This window comes from Colletotrichum siamense, assembly GCF_013390195.1.
Source record: "Colletotrichum siamense strain Cg363 chromosome Unknown KSG_Cg363_contig02, whole genome shotgun sequence".
In the NCBI taxonomy this organism is placed as follows: domain Eukaryota; kingdom Fungi; phylum Ascomycota; class Sordariomycetes; order Glomerellales; family Glomerellaceae; genus Colletotrichum; species Colletotrichum siamense.
Window position 1 is genome coordinate 3,057,304 of NW_023501015.1, and position 17,107 is coordinate 3,074,410.

A 17,107-nucleotide genomic window follows, 5' to 3' on the forward strand; every position below is an offset into this window, starting at 1 on the left:
GGTACGCACGTAGGGATACTAAGCATGTCAGCTCACCTAGGTACCTAGCATAGGTAAGGTAGTAAGGGAACACTGTACCTGAGGTACCTAGGTAGTGTGTCGGCAAGGCCGCCAGGTCCCACCCGCACCACCTGTTCCCGTCTTCCACCGTTGTGCTCCCGTCCAGGTCAGTACAAGGGCTGGGTTCGATGCCCAGAGTTTTCTCTACATAGTACTTGAATGTAAACACTGAACCGACACACCCCCAGCCCTGATGATCCACGTTCAGCTTGCCAGGGGCCACTCCAACCAAGCGAGCCTTGCTCGATTCGACATCTTCACTCTCGAGAGCCCTGGTCTATAAACACCAGAGTACCCTGCAATTCCTTGACCTGATCTGGGTGCATCATAGATCGCAGGCTGTACCGGGAGAAAACTTTGTCAATCCGACAAGAGAACCGCGCTGTCAGGCATCGCCCTGGCTAGCTCACCGTGGCCTCCTGCGCATCACAATCAAATCAGATCCCTAAGTATCCCGGTTTGATCAAGAGAGAATAAGGCTGGCATATGACCATACCTATCAGGGGCACATCTACGTGGCGCTATTGAACCTCCAGCCGTTTTCCAAGCCACAAAGGGAACAGTTTCTGACGTCTTCAAATCTACTATGGTTGGTTTTCCCATACGTCCTTCCGACATGACTCAATTTGCGGCGCTTGCGGCATCGACATCGGCAGTCGCTATATCTACCTCACATATTTCGGCGCGGTGATGATTCTCGACGACTGAACTAATCGGCATCATACATCATATCGTGTCAGTCTACCAAGGCAGGCGACCAACACGGTACAAATGGAGATCGTCAAGCCCCCCAAGCCCCTCAAGCCCCTCAAGCCCCATTCACCGTACCTTATTTTTACCTCCCTGACACCTTGGGCTTCGCGAATCGACAGGAACGTGTCATCCCTGCACACCTCGCCCAATCACTTGACACCCCATGTGCTGATCGTTGCGCCCCTTCTTTCCCTGCTTGAGAAAGGTCGCATTTCGAAGGTGGTGTTTGCATCTGCGGCCTTCCATTCAAAAGTATTTTTGAGCGCCGTATGCCTTCATAGGCGCTGGCGCCAATCAACTGACTACCCTAGCTTGTATCATCTACATAGTCATATCAATTCTGTCTCTGCCCGTGATACCTCTCATACTATCATGGGCGAGAGCTTGAAACAAACAAGAAATGAGCGGCCCATGGCACATAATTGAGAAAGACGTGCGCTATACGGAAAGCCAGCAATGAAACATGAAATGAGCAGGGTTGACCAGCAGATTTCGGCCCCCAGAACATTTGTAGGTAGGCAAAAGTGGGAAGCCAAACACAGCAGCAATATGTACTGTGGACAAGCGATACCCTAAATCACCGAGGTGAAGTTCGACTTACAGAGGACAATGAGTCTGAACGCTAAAACATGAAAGGCCAGGGGCTATACGACAGCGCGGGCCTGTTTCTCGAATGTTGCCAGAGGGTCATTTGTGCCTGGTCCCATGCCATTGGCCCGCAATAGTATCTGCCATCGCCGTCAAGCCGATGGCTAGTTTTTGCTAGTCCTGCACTTTTGTAGAGACCACACAACTTATCTTCAGCTGGTCATGATGTGGTCGGTCGGCAACGTCGACTTCCTGCGGCGCAAATAGTTGTCGCTTGTCGATGCGCAGGAAGACGTATTGTCAAGAGCAAAAGACGAGGTCTGGCCCATTTTTCCGGAGGCCTCTGCAGTGCCCCTTATGGCGATGATCATGTTGAGGAGGTTTCGAGCCCACCTAGTAGGGGTTTACACAATAGGGAGAAAAGCAGTAAAAGTACCTCGGTCACTGTCCAGTCTAGTATCCGTAGCTTCGCAGTATACGTAAGGTACCTTAGGGTCCGGAATGACTGCCCGCGCTAACCTCGACTCGCTTAGCGAAAGTATCTAGGTTAGACGTATATGCTATTATAGCTATCAGCCTCGTTAACGATGGCTTCGTTGCTAGCAAAGTCGATAGCCTCGCCCGCATGACTCACGCTGCGTAGAGATAGCTTCACAAGGTCTTCAGCCACGGAAAAGCTTGTCTTGGCCACGAACTTGACACGCCGATGGCGATGATCATAAAAAGAACCCTCGCAGAGAACAGCGAAGTGTTGCAGGCTTCTGCAGCAGGAACATTGGCATACACACTCGTAAATTATGCTACTTGAGGCGACTGGCCCAGTTCTCATCCCAACGCCGGAAAACTTTGCAACAAGATGCCTACGCACTCGATGAAAAACGAACAACATGGTCTAGGGTAAGAAGCTGTAATCCCTGCAAACCATCAGAGCATCCCAAACCCGATATAAACATGCAAAGGGTGGAAATCACCAATGCCACCCTTGAGCCCGCAAAGTAAAACACCCCCGTGATCCTGATACCCAAATGCTGCAAACCTCTTGTATACCATCAAAGCGTGTCATCAACCGTCAGATCCATCAAGTCCATTGCATTCGTGTTTCAACCGCTGCACATGACGCAAGACTCAGGGTTCTCAATGCTGCCTGTCGGGATGTCAGAATCTGTCTGGGGTACGATGTAGCAAGCAACTCACATGCAAGAACAGCTTCAGAATAGATATCCATCTCACGTTCCTTGCTGTCTTCTGCCTTATCCTCGGCATCGGGGGTCTTGCTACCGGGGGTCTGAAGCTCCTCTATCTTGAGCTTATCGGCAGGCTCCATAGGGAGAGCGCGGGGGCTACCGCCCTCTTCAATATCAGCCTTCATGTTGTCGGGCTTCTGAGCAGGTGCCGTCCGAGGAGGAGGCGTGACGCTAGGCGTAGGAATGCCGTTGTCTTGGGAAGAACCCTCGTCTTTCTTTGCATACATAGGCCTCGGGCCCAGGTTCGTGGAAGGAGATGAAATATGACCCGGCGGCGGCGCGCGCTTCTTGTTGAGGACCTTGCTGCTGATATTGCTGTCGGCAATTTTCAACGCCTCCTGGTCGACAGTGAACTGAATGGGGGCAGCTGCAGCTTGCGTGCGCAGGTAGTACATGCCGGTCTTCAGCCCGAGCTTCCAGCCTGCGAAATGCATGCTAGTGATCTTGCCCATGGTCGGGTCTTTCATGTGAATGTTGAGGGACTGGGACTGGTCGATAAAGGCGCCACGGTCGGCGGCCATCTGAACGACGGTACGTTGGGAAATTTCCCAGACGGTTTTGTACAGGGCCTTGACCTCGGCGGGAATGTTGGGAATGTTCTGCACGGAGCCATTCTCAGCAATAATGCGGTTCTTCATGGCATCAGACCACAAGCCCATGTCGACGAGGTCCTTGAGAAGCCAAGGGTTGACAACCTGGAACTCACCAGCCAAGACGCGACGCTGGTAAATGTTGGAGGTGTAAGGCTCAAAGCATTCGTTGTTGCCCAGAATCTGGGAAGTACTGGCGGTTGGCATGGGGGCGACGAGCAAGCTGTTACGCACACCATGCTGCTTGATCTGTTCCTTGAGAGAATCCCAGTCCCAGAGGTCGGAGGGCTTGACTCCCCACATGTCATATTGAAGGACGCCCTGTGAGACTGGGGAGCCTTCATAAGACGAATAGGTGCCCTCCTCCTTGGCTAGCTGCACTGACATGGTGAGAGCAGCGTGGTAGATGGTCTCGAAGATCTTCTTGTTCAGTTCACGAGCCTCAGGCGACTCGAACGGCAGTCGCAAAGCCAAGAATGCATCAGCGAGACCCTGCACACCGAGGCCGATGGGCCGATGGCGCATGTTGCTGTTGCGAGCTTCCGGGACGGGGTAGTGGTTGACGTCGATAATCCTGTTCAGGTTGCGAACAACAACCTGGGTGACATCGTGTAGCTTCTGGAAGTCATAGATTCCGTCGTTGTAGTTCACGAAAGAAGGGAGAGCAAGGGACGCCAAGTTGCAAACAGCGACCTCGTCAGGGGCCGAGTACTCAATGATTTCCGTGCAAAGGTTGGAGCTTCGAATGGTGCCGAGATTCTTCTGGTTGCTCTTGCGGTTGGCATGATCCTTGTAGAGCATGAAAGGGTTGCCGGTCTCAGTCTGGGCCTCGAGAATGGCATACCAGAGCTTCTGGGCCTTCATGGTCTTTCTACCCTTGCCTTCGCGCTCGTACTTCTCGTACAAGGCTTCGAATTCCTCGCCATAGCAGTCGGCAAGACCCGGGCACTCGTTGGGACACATCAGTGTCCAGTCGCCGTTCTTCTCCACTCGCTTCATGAAGAGATCAGGGATCCAAAGGGCGAGGAAAAGGTCACGGGCACGGACCTCCTCCTTGCCGTGGTTCTTGCGGAGGTCCAAAAACTCGAAGACGTCGGCATGCCAGGGCTCGAGGTAGATGGCAAAGGCACCGGGGCGCTTGTTGCCACCCTGGTCGACATAGCGGGCGGTGTTGTTGAAGACGCGGAGCATAGGGGTAACACCGTTGGAGGTGCCATTGGTGCCGGCGATGTAGGAGCCAGTGGCACGGATGCGGTGGACGTTTAGACCAATGCCGCCGGCCATTTTTGATATCATGGCGCAGGTCTTCAGAGTGTCGTAGATGCCCTCAATAGAGTCTTCCTTCATGTCGACGAGAAAGCAGGACGACAGCTGTGCCTGGGGTGTACCGGCGTTGAACAATGTGGGCGAAGCGTGGGTGAAGCACTTGCTCGACATCAAGTTGTACGTCTCAATGACGCGCTCAACATCGTCGCCCCAGATGCCAACGGCAACACGCATGATCATGTGCTGTGGTCTCTCGGCAATCTTGCCATCAAGCTTGAGAAGATAGGATCTCTCCAAGGTCTTAAAGCCGAAGTATTGGTAGTTGAAGTCGCGGTCGTAAACGATGGCAGAATCAAGCTCCTCCTTGTGCCTCATGACACAATCGTACGTCTCCTTCGCAATCATCGGGGACAAGCGGCCGTTCTTGGGGTTCACATAGTGGTAGAGATCGCTGACGACTGAAGACCATTGCTTCTTTGTCTGCTTGTGGAGATTGGAGACTGCAATACGGGCAGCAAGGATGGCATAGTCGGGATGTGTGACAGTCATGTAGGCGGCAGTTTCGGCGGCCTGGTGATGACCACGTTAGCGATTGACAAGCGAGTGGGAAGGTTAGGTGTAAGATCTCACCAAATCATCAAGTTGCACAGTTGTAACGCCTCCGTAAACACCAGAGATGACCTTTTGGGTAATGGCGACCGGGTCAACGTGGTCCATGTCGAGGCCATAGCATAGCCTCGACACTCTGGCCGTGATCTTGTCGAACTGGACGCGCTCCTGGCGCCCATCTGTATTCCGTTAGAAGACTAAGGATTCATGATACGCGTCTGCGATGGACGTACCGCGCTTCCTCACAAACATGGCGCCTGAATTCGGCAGTGAGGATAAAGGGGGAGGTAGCGTTGGTTGTTGGAGCCGTCAAAGCGGTGGACACGCAACACGGGAGCAAGAAGATAAATCGAATGAGGAGTATCGAGAACACCAGGGTATCAGAGGCCTCTATCCAAGACGTCAAGAAAGGGTGGTGGTTTTGTTGGTTGTAGGAGGGTGAAAAAAGATGAGAGGGTCAGGAAGTGCTGCAGATTTATTGTCGTTGCCAAACGGCACAGTCCATGCTAAATTCGCGCTCGCGTACGCGCGACGCGCCTGAGCCAGAGAGGGGCAGCACGCTCTTACGAACATGATTCGCTAAAAACACCATCCGACCTCCTTACACTGTTCCTTAGTCAGAGTTCCGCCCCTCGGTTTTGCGGTCTTTGCCCTCGCATCCGACTCCCCAGCCAACCTGGGAGACAACAACAACAACTTGACTAATCCTAGCCTTCGAAATCAGTCCCGAGACGACTAAACTCCACTGAGGGTGCTCGCGCCAGAGTCGGGTTGCCGCTTGCAACGTGCGAGATGACTTCAGTTCAGCGTCTTGCTTAGTTTCTTGCATCTGCGTCAGATTTTTGATCAAGAAATGAAAAGTTGAAGGGGCGGGACTGGAGATCCTGTGAAAACATGCAACAGGTGCTCAAGTGTCCTCCAAGCGGCTATGTACCATTTTCTTTAATTGATTTTTTTCGTCAAAGCTGCAGGCACTTAACGCGTGTCGCGAGAGTGGACACCATGCTTGCAGCGTATCACGCACTCACGTGATCTGGTGAGGCCAAGTGGTGAGGCCAAATAGCGAGGCAAGCTCTGACTACGGAATTACCTAGTAATCTGCCTTGGTGTGGTATAAATTCCAGGGAAACTGGTGCTCAGGGTCGAACTTGTCTCAGTGCCGTGTTCTTTTCTGGCTCCTCATGAGGCTCCATGCGCCTGCAATAGCACCATCACGGCCGAACCATTGGTTCCTACCCCTCCTTCAACAACGACGAGCCTTTCTCAAGTCAGCTTCCATCGTCACCATGGCGGCCGCAGACGCGCCCAAGTCGGCTTTTCAGCCAAGGTACATTGATGTGTGTAACCTCACTCGCATTTGATAGCTTTTGAGCATGACCTGACCGTAATTGATGATTAGATCGGCATCAACTTGGCCGATCCCATTTTCCGCGGCATGCATCATGGGAAGAGACGCCATCCTGATGACTTGGACGCGGTCATCCGCAGGGCACAGCAAGTCGGCTGCTCCAAGCTGATTGTCACCGGGTCCGACTTTACCAGTTGCCGAGATGCCCTCGAGATCGCCAAGCAGTATCGTGCGTAAATGACGGACAACACGCACCATGTTAAGCCATGCTGACATACAGCTCAGCCAGCATCGTTTACACCACCATCGGCATCCATCCGTGCAGTAGTGCAATCTTCAGCACTTTAGATGAGGGTGCCGAGGGTGCACATTCCGATCCCGACCCAGCTCAGGCTATCCCCGAGCACCATCAGCCAGACCCTGCCAAGACAGAGGCCATAGTCTCCGAGCTGCGAGGCCTCATCAATCATGCGGCTGCCTCCAACGCCGGTCTCGTCGCCTTAGGCGAGTTTGGTCTTGACTATGACCGTCTGCACTACTGTTCAAGGTCCATTCAATTGCATTCGTTCGCTGCACAGCTTGATCTCGTTCTAGAAATCCAGCCCCAGCTGCCTCTTTTCTTACACTCCAGAGCCGCCCACCAAGACTTTGTGAGCCTGCTCAAGCAGAAGTTTGGCGAAAAGCTTGAGAAGCTCGAGAAAGGCGGCGTTGTTCACAGTTTCACCGGCACTATCGAAGAGGCGATGGAACTGATGGATCTAGGTCTTTATATCGGCATCAATGGCTGCAGCTTCAAGACCGAAGAGAACTGCAAAGTCGTCAAAGAGATAGCTTTAGATAAGATGATGTTGGAGACCGACGGCCCTTGGTGCGAGATTCGGCCTAGTCACTTTGGCTACAAGTACTTGATAGAGAGGAAGCCAGATGTAAATGGTCTCACCACCACTGCAGGCACGGATATTGCTGCGCAGCCCCATACGAAGAAGAAAAACCAAAAGAAAGAGTCCGAGGTGCCGGAACGCTTCAAGGTCGTCAAGAAGGAGAAGTGGGAAGAAGGTGCGATGATCAAGGGTCGCAATGAACCGTGTACCATCGAACGAGTTGCCAAGGCTGTGGCCGGCATTAAGGAAGTAGATGTTGAGCAAGTCTGCGAGGTAGCTTGGAGTAACACGGTCAAGGTTTTTGGCCTAGACTAATAGACGATGTTGACTGCATCAAGGGGACTGGCAATGGGGGTTATAGAAATGCGACAGGGCGCTACGCTAATCTTGACAAGACAGGCCCTTCTCCAGATGCTCCGATCTAAGCCTCGGCCGTCTATCTCGTCTTATAATCCAGATCCTCTGTGCCCTCTGATTCTTCCGTGCCGCACAGCCCCAAGGGTGACTCCTTCTTCGCCTGTTAACCATCCCGGCATCCGCTGTCCCTCTATAATACCGTTCTCAACCAGCCGTCGTACGCCAGCGAACACGTGGGCCCCATACAGAGTGACTTTCACATTGGGAATCCAACCCGATACTTCGTCGTTTGAGACATGACTACCCATTTCCTCGTCATCCACACCATATTTTCGTCGAACAGGAAAAGGGTCTTCGATGACAACATCCACGCGCTCGATACCCAAGCCGTCATCCAGCCTGGCAGTGCTACTGAACCTCGCCTGAGCGCAAAGCCGAGCCCGTTTCAACGAACAGTGACTGTCATAGAGAGCGTCACCGTTCCTTTTGTTAGCCGTCCTTTTCGTCGGGTTCGAGCTTTCGTCGGACGATTCTTCAGACAACGGCGGAGTGGGCAGCGTGTTGTCAAGCGGTGACTCGTTCTTCTTTTTGTCGGCATAGAGATTCCATCCGCCGCCAGCCGAGTTTGCACGACCGACACCTCTTGCATGTAGGAGGGCCGAAATATTCTTGGTCGAGATGTTTGTGGGTTTCAGCATGTACCTCTCTCGTGGCCGAGACAACGCCTTGGGAATCCCCTCAATAACTAGGTTGCGGAAGCTTTTGGACTCTGCTGCGCCTAGCGACCCTATGGTCTGTGATTTTGACAAGTAAATGTAGTGTGAAGCATCTGGAAATGCCATGTAGAGTGTCCTCGAACAATCAACATCGGAGTCCGAGGGCGCGAGACTATCTCCAAGGTGGGCCATGCTAGTGTTGTAAGGGGATTCGATGATGAAAATGCGCAAGACTGACATGGCGAGGCCCTGCGGTCGATGGATATGATAGTGAGCTTTGACGTCTGGTAAAACGTGAGATTGAAGGTTTTGTATGAAGGTCGAGGGATGAAAGCGTGGTAGTTTCAATGACTCTCTATCCAGGTCGGGGGGACGCTGCTCGTCGTCCACGGTAGAGATGTCCTTAAGAGGCAAAATGCGATAGGCAGTCCATCTCTGCGAAGAAGGGTGATCCTGAAGGTACTGTGCGTCTGCCATGGCTAATTGATACAGAGTTAGGCCATGCTGCCAATCGCCCTCTGTCACCCGGTCGAGAACCTCCCTCTTGGAACCATTCCTGCATTGCCAATCTTTGTATATAGCGCGCAGTTCCTCGAGTGACGTGGCGGGCTGGTATAACCCGTCCTCATCAACATCGTCGCCTAAAAGCGGTACGCATAAAGAGACATTCTCATCGCTGATCCAATCCAAGGCCAGCGTGAGAAGAGAAGGGCGTGAAAGCCTGGTCAGAGCTTTCTGGACTGCGGCACTGGAGGTCGGAAGTCGAACATCTGAAGACAGGGACCGTTTGGTGGGAATCGAAAATCGAGCCATGACCCTCAAATGACTGTCAATTGAAGGGACGACGGTTCTGAGTCGATGCGAGAATTGAATGTTGTTGATGAGGCTGAACGACGCGCTCTAAACTGTTCATTTCATGGTCTATTGCTCGGGGACGCGTCGTGGATGCGAAACGCTGAAGGGACAAGGGTGCTAGGTATGGCTGGGCTGCTTACCCGCCCGTTCTACCTACCTACTACCTTATCTAAGGTACCTTAGGTACCTGGACGGGAACCTAAGGCACCTTCCCTACCGCTTAGGTTGTGAAGGTGCCTACCTTACCTACGTCACTACGTACTCAATCAAGTTCCAGGCAAGGTCAGAACACGCATAGGGAAGGACTTTGCCGCTCTGAGAGCTGTCTAGGATCTCACCTCACCTCGGACTTCGTTTTCACTACTAGGCACTCCATATCAACGTTCGCTTGGGGCTGGGGACGTTGAGGTGCTGCAGGCCGGCGGCGGGCACTGGGCCGGCGGGGTGCAATGCACCTACACTAACTGGTGGGACGACACAAGGGGACGTTGGTTGCAGTTTGCATAGCAATATTGAACATGGCGCACGCCCTGTCGTGTTCCGAGCGTCGGAGCTGCTTATAAATTCGGATTTTCAGGGCCCTTGGCTTCCTCCCCAAAAGACCTACGGGAAAGAACCAGATCGCCCAGCCAAGCCGCGAAAGGATGGTTGGGTACTAGGGTATAGTGTGTACAGTCCATCGAGTCATGCATTCCGGGATTTCATCTTCAGGGTCAGGCTCGTCTGTCGTTGACTAAGGAGGTTGGTTGGTTTGTTGGTCGGAGAGAGGTTTGGCGCTGAGGCGCTGGCATGTGCAACAGTAGGCAGCGCGGATGTGGCCTCTACCTTCAGGATATCGAGCCATTTTCAGCAGAGTAGCAGCCATCGAAGTGCTAGCCAGTGACGGCGCGAAAAACCGCACGCGCAAAACTCTCAAGTTTTGGAGGGCTTATTAATACTCCTCAATGATCCATCTGAACGACATTTTTGTTATTTAGCCGTACTGGGCGCAGGAACACCATGAAAACTGCCCGTAGTGTTGAACACTGTTTCGTGTGGCCCAAAGTCTCTCTCGTTTCCGTGCTGATGCAGCAGACCCGGAGAAATGGCTCAGAATGACGCCCTCCGCCTTACCTGCCGATCAGCAAACATTGCGAGCAGAAGACGTCAAGCGAAAGCATCCCAGGATCGAGGACTGTCAGGTCAGAGATGCGCAATTGCCGCGAGGGGGGATGGGTGAGCCAAAACCTCTCCCGGGCGATGATTCGTTATTTTGTGTTCATGACGGATGGCAGAATCCAAAGACACGTTATGGGAGTACGTACACATCACGGCCCTGCTATATGCACTTGGCCGCGTCGTCGCTGTCGTGCCGTGTAGAAGCTTAGCACATGTCGCCAAAAGCTGCCCTTTGCTATTAGCCTTGTCGTTGCCGGATATCGACCCATTCATCGGCGGGTGGGGGGCGTCATCGCGGTAAGAGTGAAGTATCTACGGTTCTGAAGTCTCCGCCGGCGTACCTATCCGTAGCGGTGTCGGCCGCGCCTCCCTCTGTACTTAGCCTGTAATGCGTTGGGTCTAGGTGCCTAAGGTAGGATAGGTACCTCACCTCTACCTTACCTAGGTACCTCAAGAGTAAGTGTCTTCCCTGCAGTGGCGCGCAGCTGCGTGGGGTGCTCTCAAGGACATGGACACACTGCCAGCCAATTACTTCAGCGAGCCAACAGTGCAGTGCTTGTTCCGGGCCCCCTCCCTGGATGCTGGGAAGGCGCGCTGTCGGGTAAAGAACTTGACTAATACAATCCACTCGGCCTGTGTCCGCAGCCGGGACCTCCACGAACAAAGGCTTCATTTTCTCATTTTCGACTTCTCCTCCCCCATTTCACCCACTTTCCTAAACTCCCCAGCATCGGATTCACCACCCGTCCAGCACTCGCAAAGCATTCGCTACTTGCCTCGCCCGATATCCCATTCATCGATTGACGAGGCGACAATTACCTCTGGCGTCGACGTCTCATCGCCACCGATACTTCTCGCAATTGTGGTAAAAGACCCGGAAATTTGGAACTCGAAGCCGGCTGGCCATTTCCCGCATTGGTTGGTCCGCGCATAGCACTTCGCACTTTAATTGCTTGGGGGTCCAGCATCCAAAAACAGCCCACTGCCCCTCCAAACGCCATCGCCGCCGTCCCTTACTTGAGGCCCCAAGTTCTCGCAACCACAAAACAACTCGACGTCCGCGCCCTAGGCCTGGCTTCGACCGAGTCACTTCGCTCCTCTGTCATCTTGCAGACCTGAACAACCACCCCGGATTCGCTTCGCCGCGAGCCGCGCCGGCCTTCGACATGTCGCCTTACAGCAGTGGTGGGCGTGCCCCCAACGTCTCGCATTTCTTGCGAGATCTCAACACCGTAAAGGAGTCCAGCCACGAGGATAACTTCACTTTCGAAGAGGACCTGGCCGTCTTCACCAACTCCTCTTTTTTCGACTTTGAGACCGGCCAGCAAACCGATTATCAGGCACAGCCCGCGAAGCCAGAGACGGAGACACAGGCCCCGTCCAGCGCCGCCGCCGAGGATTTGACTTCTCCTCTCGGCGAGTTTGGCAATGTCGATTTTTCTTTGCCAGGTGAGCCGGTGTTTTCTTCGTTCTGGCGTGGGATTTTCCCGTTGTCCCTTTTTGAAGCCGCCGCTCCTGCACATCGCCAGTCCCTGCATTTAATCACACAAAACTCGCTCTTACTCACCAGGTTGATGCCTTGGAGTCATGTCAAGCGACTATGGCACAAAGGGGCTTTTCTGTACTTCTGATGGATATGTCAATGCTGCTCTACACGCTCTCTGGGTTGCGGCAAAAACTGGGCCGAGTGGCTACAATTCTTCGACTATCTCATGGCTTGCTTCCATTCACTTTCTGTGCAGACGACCACTAGGGGACAGAGTGGTGATCTAGATTTACATGAGTCAAGCGGCTTATGTGTGTGAACTCTAACTGTCGAGGTTGAGGAGAAAACCGATTCGATTTATCTTCAGGGTCGCAGCGAAGCACATTAGAATGCCTTATCTCAAGGCTTCAAACCTATTGTTTCTACCCCACCCGGTTCATGCGCGGTCCATGTTTCAACGAGACGTCTTGATTGGGAGTTTTAGCAGCTCCTTATGCAGCTTGCCGGCCTGCGGTGTTGAGAGAGAGCCGCGACTCCAGATGACAAATTGTCTGGGGAATGGTGCAATACCCCGTGACTTGCCGTCATCGACCCTAGCAGGGGGGTATCGACCATCTGGGCAGCCGCCATCACAGACGGATAGAGCAAGTGCTCGCAGGTGAAGGCCCTGTTATACCAGCATTAAGACTCGCGGATGCAATTGCTCCTGCGAAGACCTCTGCCCGTCCGTCTTCCCCCTCATCCCGCTGTCTCGCCGACGCCACGATGCTAGGAACCGATAACCTGCCTTGAACACCCATCTGACCATGAACAATGACAGGCGACTTCAGCTTCACCGATTTTACCAACCACTACCCTGCTTCGGGTGTCCCTCCCTTTGCCGAAGGTCTGGGTAATCTTCAACCTCTTCAGCCCAATCCGCAAACCACCTATGCTCCGCCTCCGGTTTCTCAGCAGCCGCAAAACCATCACTATGGCGCGCCCGCTCCGCGTCCAGCCGAGAACAGTACCCCTGAGTCTTTGACCAGTGGCAGACCTGGCCAAAGCTTTGAAGAGCAGTCCCGTCTCGCCGCCGAGGAGGACAAGCGCAGGAGAAACACAGCCGCTAGCGCCCGTTTCCGTATCAAGAAGAAGCAGCGCGAGCAGGCTCTCGAAAAGAGCGCGAAGGAAATGTCTGACAAGGTTTCTCAGCTAGAGGCACGCATCAATTTGCTCGAAACCGAAAACCGCTGGCTCAAGAACCTTGTCATGGAGAAGAACGAGGGCAATGAGGATGTTGCATCCATGTTGAAGGACTTCCAGAATAAATCCAAGACGGCCACAAAGTCCACGACAACCTTGGACGCGCCGAAGGAGGAAAAATAGCCAGCAGACCTTTTCACCACTTACGGGCTGATTCTATGATGGTCGCTTGCGGGCATTACGCTTCATGCTGACGATCTTGATATTTTTCCCAGCACCAGATGGCGTGCGATCAAAGGAACATTATGAGACTATCGAGGGATAGGTGATGGCTGTGGGAAGTAGAGGGCGGGCTTGGATGGGCGTGTTATGTTTCAATTCGGCTCTAATGGGGAACATGTGACGAAATCTATATACACCGACACGGACTCATGATCAGGACTCGTGGTAGAGTATCTCACCAATGAATTATATGAGACTGTTGATGGCTATTCGCTATGACAAACCCGGTTCGAAGAATGTATTGGTGACTGGGAGTATAAGCAGCGACTGGTTCATACATGACCTTCGTTGAGTTCGACCGGGAATCAGAGTGCTTGCAAGCATGTCCCCGGTCTCCCTACTCATTAGATTTCTACTTTTCTTCCACGCCATCCCCGCTTCTTTAAATCACCGCGAGCTTCCCCATCTGCCAACAAAGCCGACCTGATACTCATGAAGGCCAAGGGAAAAAAAATTGTATGTATTTCTGATACATGGCCTAAAGGATCTGGCACCTCTGCTGACAATTCCACCACCAGAAATGCTTCCGCGTCGGAAGTTCACTGGCAGGTAGGCCGGCCAGGACACACCTGAGGTGGCCACAGACGCGATAAAGTAGGGATGGAGACGGTGGTTGCGACGAAAGCTCCAGCGGGACGGAAGGCAAAATTGGCGACACGAACATGATCAATATTTAGTGAAACCGTAGACCCTCAATTCTCATCGTCTTTCGCTGCTGCTCTCGGTCTTTCCTTCCTGTCGCTGTCGACGCTGTCGACGCTGTCCCTAAGACTGGCCAGGCGAGTCTGATTCCGCCGGCCAATGATACTCATCGTGCTTTCCCTCTCGATCTTAGTCATCTCACCCCAGTTCTTTATTCGCGACATCGTACCGTCCTGGTGAACCACGAGGGGGCCCAGGTGATCCAGCTTGGTCGATGCGCCGCCTCCTACTTGACCCCCCAAGTCAAGGGTGATGTACTCAGCGTTAGACCGCGCCTCGGGAAGCGGCGGCAAAGCCAGATGACTATGGGAATGAGGCTGGCTAGAACCGGAAGAGTTGTTGGTGCTAGAGCTTTCTGCCTGAGGGTTGGATGTCGTGTTTTCAGGGGCCGGTGACGTGCTTTCCGTGGGGTGGTGTTGGCAGTGGTCCTCGCCCGGGAGAATTTGCTGTTGTTGGTTGACGCTGGCTCTCGTCACCTCCGCCTCCACGCGGTCGGCTTCTTGCGAGGCTGGTTTCAACTTGGACTGAGATATCGATGATGTGATCATTTTTCTAATAGGTCTAGTGGTGGTGGCGGCGTAGACAGTGATCAGGGCGGGTGATGGTCTGGAGGCTGGGCGTGTCTGGTTTCTCAGTGGCGCGTACCCACGGGGAATGATTCTGTGAAACGGTCTCATCCGGGCGTTTGGCTGTCAGATTTTGAAGGAGTTGAGCGTGGACAAGTCAGGCCTTGAGAAACCGAATGTCCTGTGTAGTTGTGGTGAACGACTGCTGCGAGGGTAAGTATGTCTGTCGTTCGTCGAACAAAGGTAAGGCGTCTTTGAAGTGGGTCGGGTCACTCACTTCTGGCAGTTTCCATGCCCCATGCTTATCGTGTCAGTTTCTAGTCTTTTGAACATCATGTACATGTATTCTCCCCCTCCTCCCTCGGCACGCATATTGCTGGTCAAGGTTCTCCAGGCCTGCGACTTTTCCTTATTTATTTCCTTGTCTTTTTGAAGAAAATTAAACTTCCTTTTTTCATTTAATTCTGGTTTTCTGATTCTTGCAGGCGCATATTGATGATGGCTGGTTCACATGACCGAACGCGACATGAGGTACGTGGGTATGACTGACTTCTATTTCTAAATATCAAACAGAGAGGACCTCCTGTTTGGGTATCAATTGGTTTGTACCGTCCTGTCTATAACAAAACGGACTCTTTCTTCTATCCACCGTACCTAACGCCGTTGATGCCAAGGGTGCTAAAAAGAGGCAACAGAAAAGAGAAGAACAAACAACCTTATCTGTCTCAGCGATGGACCTCTCCACTAGTCCTCCGACGATCAAGTCGTCTCACTACCGCACCTAAAACCACCTTCAGGATGCTGTCTGCCGTCAGAACACCCCTGGTACCATTCTCCCAAGTGACAGTGTCGACCATGTCGCGAAGATCGCCGTCAACTCTGTCAACAAGGTCGTCATCAAGCTCGCGCAAGGCCTCCCGGGCGCCGGGCTCGTTGCCAACTTGGAAGAACTGTATGCCGATCTGGTGAAGAGGGGCATCAAGTTTGTCGAGCTTTTTGGCGGCAGTGATGATAGTAGACTCGACATCGTCGGAGGGAGCGCCATCAGTGATGACGATGATGTTGATAGGCTTCACGCTCTCAACGTCGTGCTTCTTGGAGTCCAACAGTTGCAGATATGGCTTGAGAATGCTGTGAAGACGCTGGCCGGTAGGGGTAGCGCCACGAGGACGGACTGATGTGAAGATGCCCTCGACCGTGTCGGCACGCTTGATACCGTAGTATCCACCAGCGGCTTTGCCTTCCCTGGCACTACCACTGGCAGTCGTCTTGTGGTTTAGGAAGTAGAGGTCAATGCCATCAGCATCGTGAGCGGTGCAGACGGGGGTGACGGCGCGGAGAACACCCTGAACCTCGGGCCAAGATCGGCCAGACATAGAGCCGGAATCGTCAACAACGAAGATGGTATCGAAGGAGGACAGGAAGGCATAGGGGTCTTCGGGGGTCGAAACACTCATGCCAGAGACAGAGCTGATGGAGCCAGCATTGGAGGGGGCAGGCGAGGGGCTTCTAACCGGACCGTCGTTGGGCCCCAGGAAGCTGGTGGCTGGTAGAGCCGGAGCAGAAACCGAATAGGCAGGGGGCGGCTGATCGACAGATGCGCCTGTTCATTGGTCAACGGGTGCTTGAGAAATCTCAGGCGTTTTGTGAGCGAGGATCATGACTTACCATTTCCCGGTTGAGCCTGGGTAAAGGGGTTATGACTCTTCGGCATGGTTATGGGAGGTGCGGAGGATTTGGTCTTTGGCGAAGAGGACGACGAATTGCGGGTGAGTTTATCCTTCACACAACCAAAGATGGATTTGCGCATTTTGCTTTGGCGCTCGTCGCAAGAAATCGACGTAGGGGAGTAGAGGTCTGCAGTGAAGTGAGGCATTGTGAAGGTGCTGGAGGTCTGGCCGTTGGATTGATATAAGAAGGTAGGTGGGGCCGTTGGTCGGTGTCGTCGGTCTCGAAAGGTAGGGTCCTCAAGGAACTCACAAAGCAAAAACAGAGTTCGAGTTTTGCTTTTCAGGTCTCCTTGCTCGTCACTCAAGGTTGTAAAAGAAGATTACTACTAGTATGGCTCAGACTGCTTCGACTCTTAGTTGGTTCCTTATGGGGTTGGCGTTTGAGATGACAGACAATGTTCTGTGTTAATGCTGAACTCAATCATTCATCTTATACCACCGTCTTTCAACTTGAAAGCCCAGCCAGTATGCCTTGATGGCGCTGAGTTTAAGAAGTTGAAATATTTGTCAATGCGTTGGTTGTTCCTCCAAGAGGGACCTATGCTGAATATGGTTGTGGTTCAGTCATTCAAAATGTACCCAAGGTACCTACCTAGTGTCCGATCATGGTGGCGGTGCTGTGGTCATCTGGGAGGCGGCTGCGTTCGTGCGATCCTATTGGTGGATGCATTCAGTGGCTGCGCCCCAGGCTGAGCGCCCGCGCCTCAGATGTAGTAGATTTTGCTCAATCCGCC

The 17,107-nt window shown here is 53.1% G+C and overlaps 4 protein-coding genes across 4 annotated transcripts; 2 read left to right on the forward strand and 2 right to left on the reverse strand.

Moving 5' to 3' along the window:
• Positions 1-2,501: 2,501 nt before the first annotated feature.
• rnr-1 (Ribonucleoside-diphosphate reductase large chain) lies at positions 2,502-5,362 on the reverse strand (the record flags this gene model as incomplete). Its single annotated transcript, XM_036634641.1, has 4 exons — positions 2,502-2,545; positions 2,596-5,071; positions 5,132-5,289; positions 5,344-5,362. 4 exons carry the CDS (start codon positions 5,360-5,362, stop codon positions 2,502-2,504), a joined length of 2,697 nt encoding a protein of 898 aa, XP_036499745.1.
• Positions 5,363-6,396: 1,034 nt separating this feature from the next.
• On the forward strand, positions 6,397-7,654 carry CGCS363_v002793 (Deoxyribonuclease Tat-D; the record flags this gene model as incomplete). The annotated part of the gene is made up of 3 exons (XM_036634642.1): positions 6,397-6,447; positions 6,510-6,687; positions 6,744-7,654. 3 exons carry the CDS (start codon positions 6,397-6,399, stop codon positions 7,652-7,654), a joined length of 1,140 nt encoding a protein of 379 aa, XP_036499125.1.
• A 3,937-nt stretch (positions 7,655-11,591) lies between these two features.
• On the forward strand, positions 11,592-13,276 carry cys-3 (Regulatory protein cys-3; the record flags this gene model as incomplete). Its single annotated transcript, XM_036634643.1, has 2 exons — positions 11,592-11,874; positions 12,732-13,276. The coding sequence occupies 2 exons, from the start codon at positions 11,592-11,594 to the stop codon at positions 13,274-13,276; spliced, it is 828 nt and encodes a 275-aa protein (XP_036499746.1).
• Positions 13,277-15,368: 2,092 nt separating this feature from the next.
• On the reverse strand, positions 15,369-16,519 carry CGCS363_v002795 (uncharacterized protein; the record flags this gene model as incomplete). The annotated part of the gene is made up of 2 exons (XM_036634644.1): positions 15,369-16,246; positions 16,312-16,519. 2 exons carry the CDS (start codon positions 16,517-16,519, stop codon positions 15,369-15,371), a joined length of 1,086 nt encoding a protein of 361 aa, XP_036499747.1.
• Between the last annotated feature and the right edge of the window lie 588 nt (positions 16,520-17,107).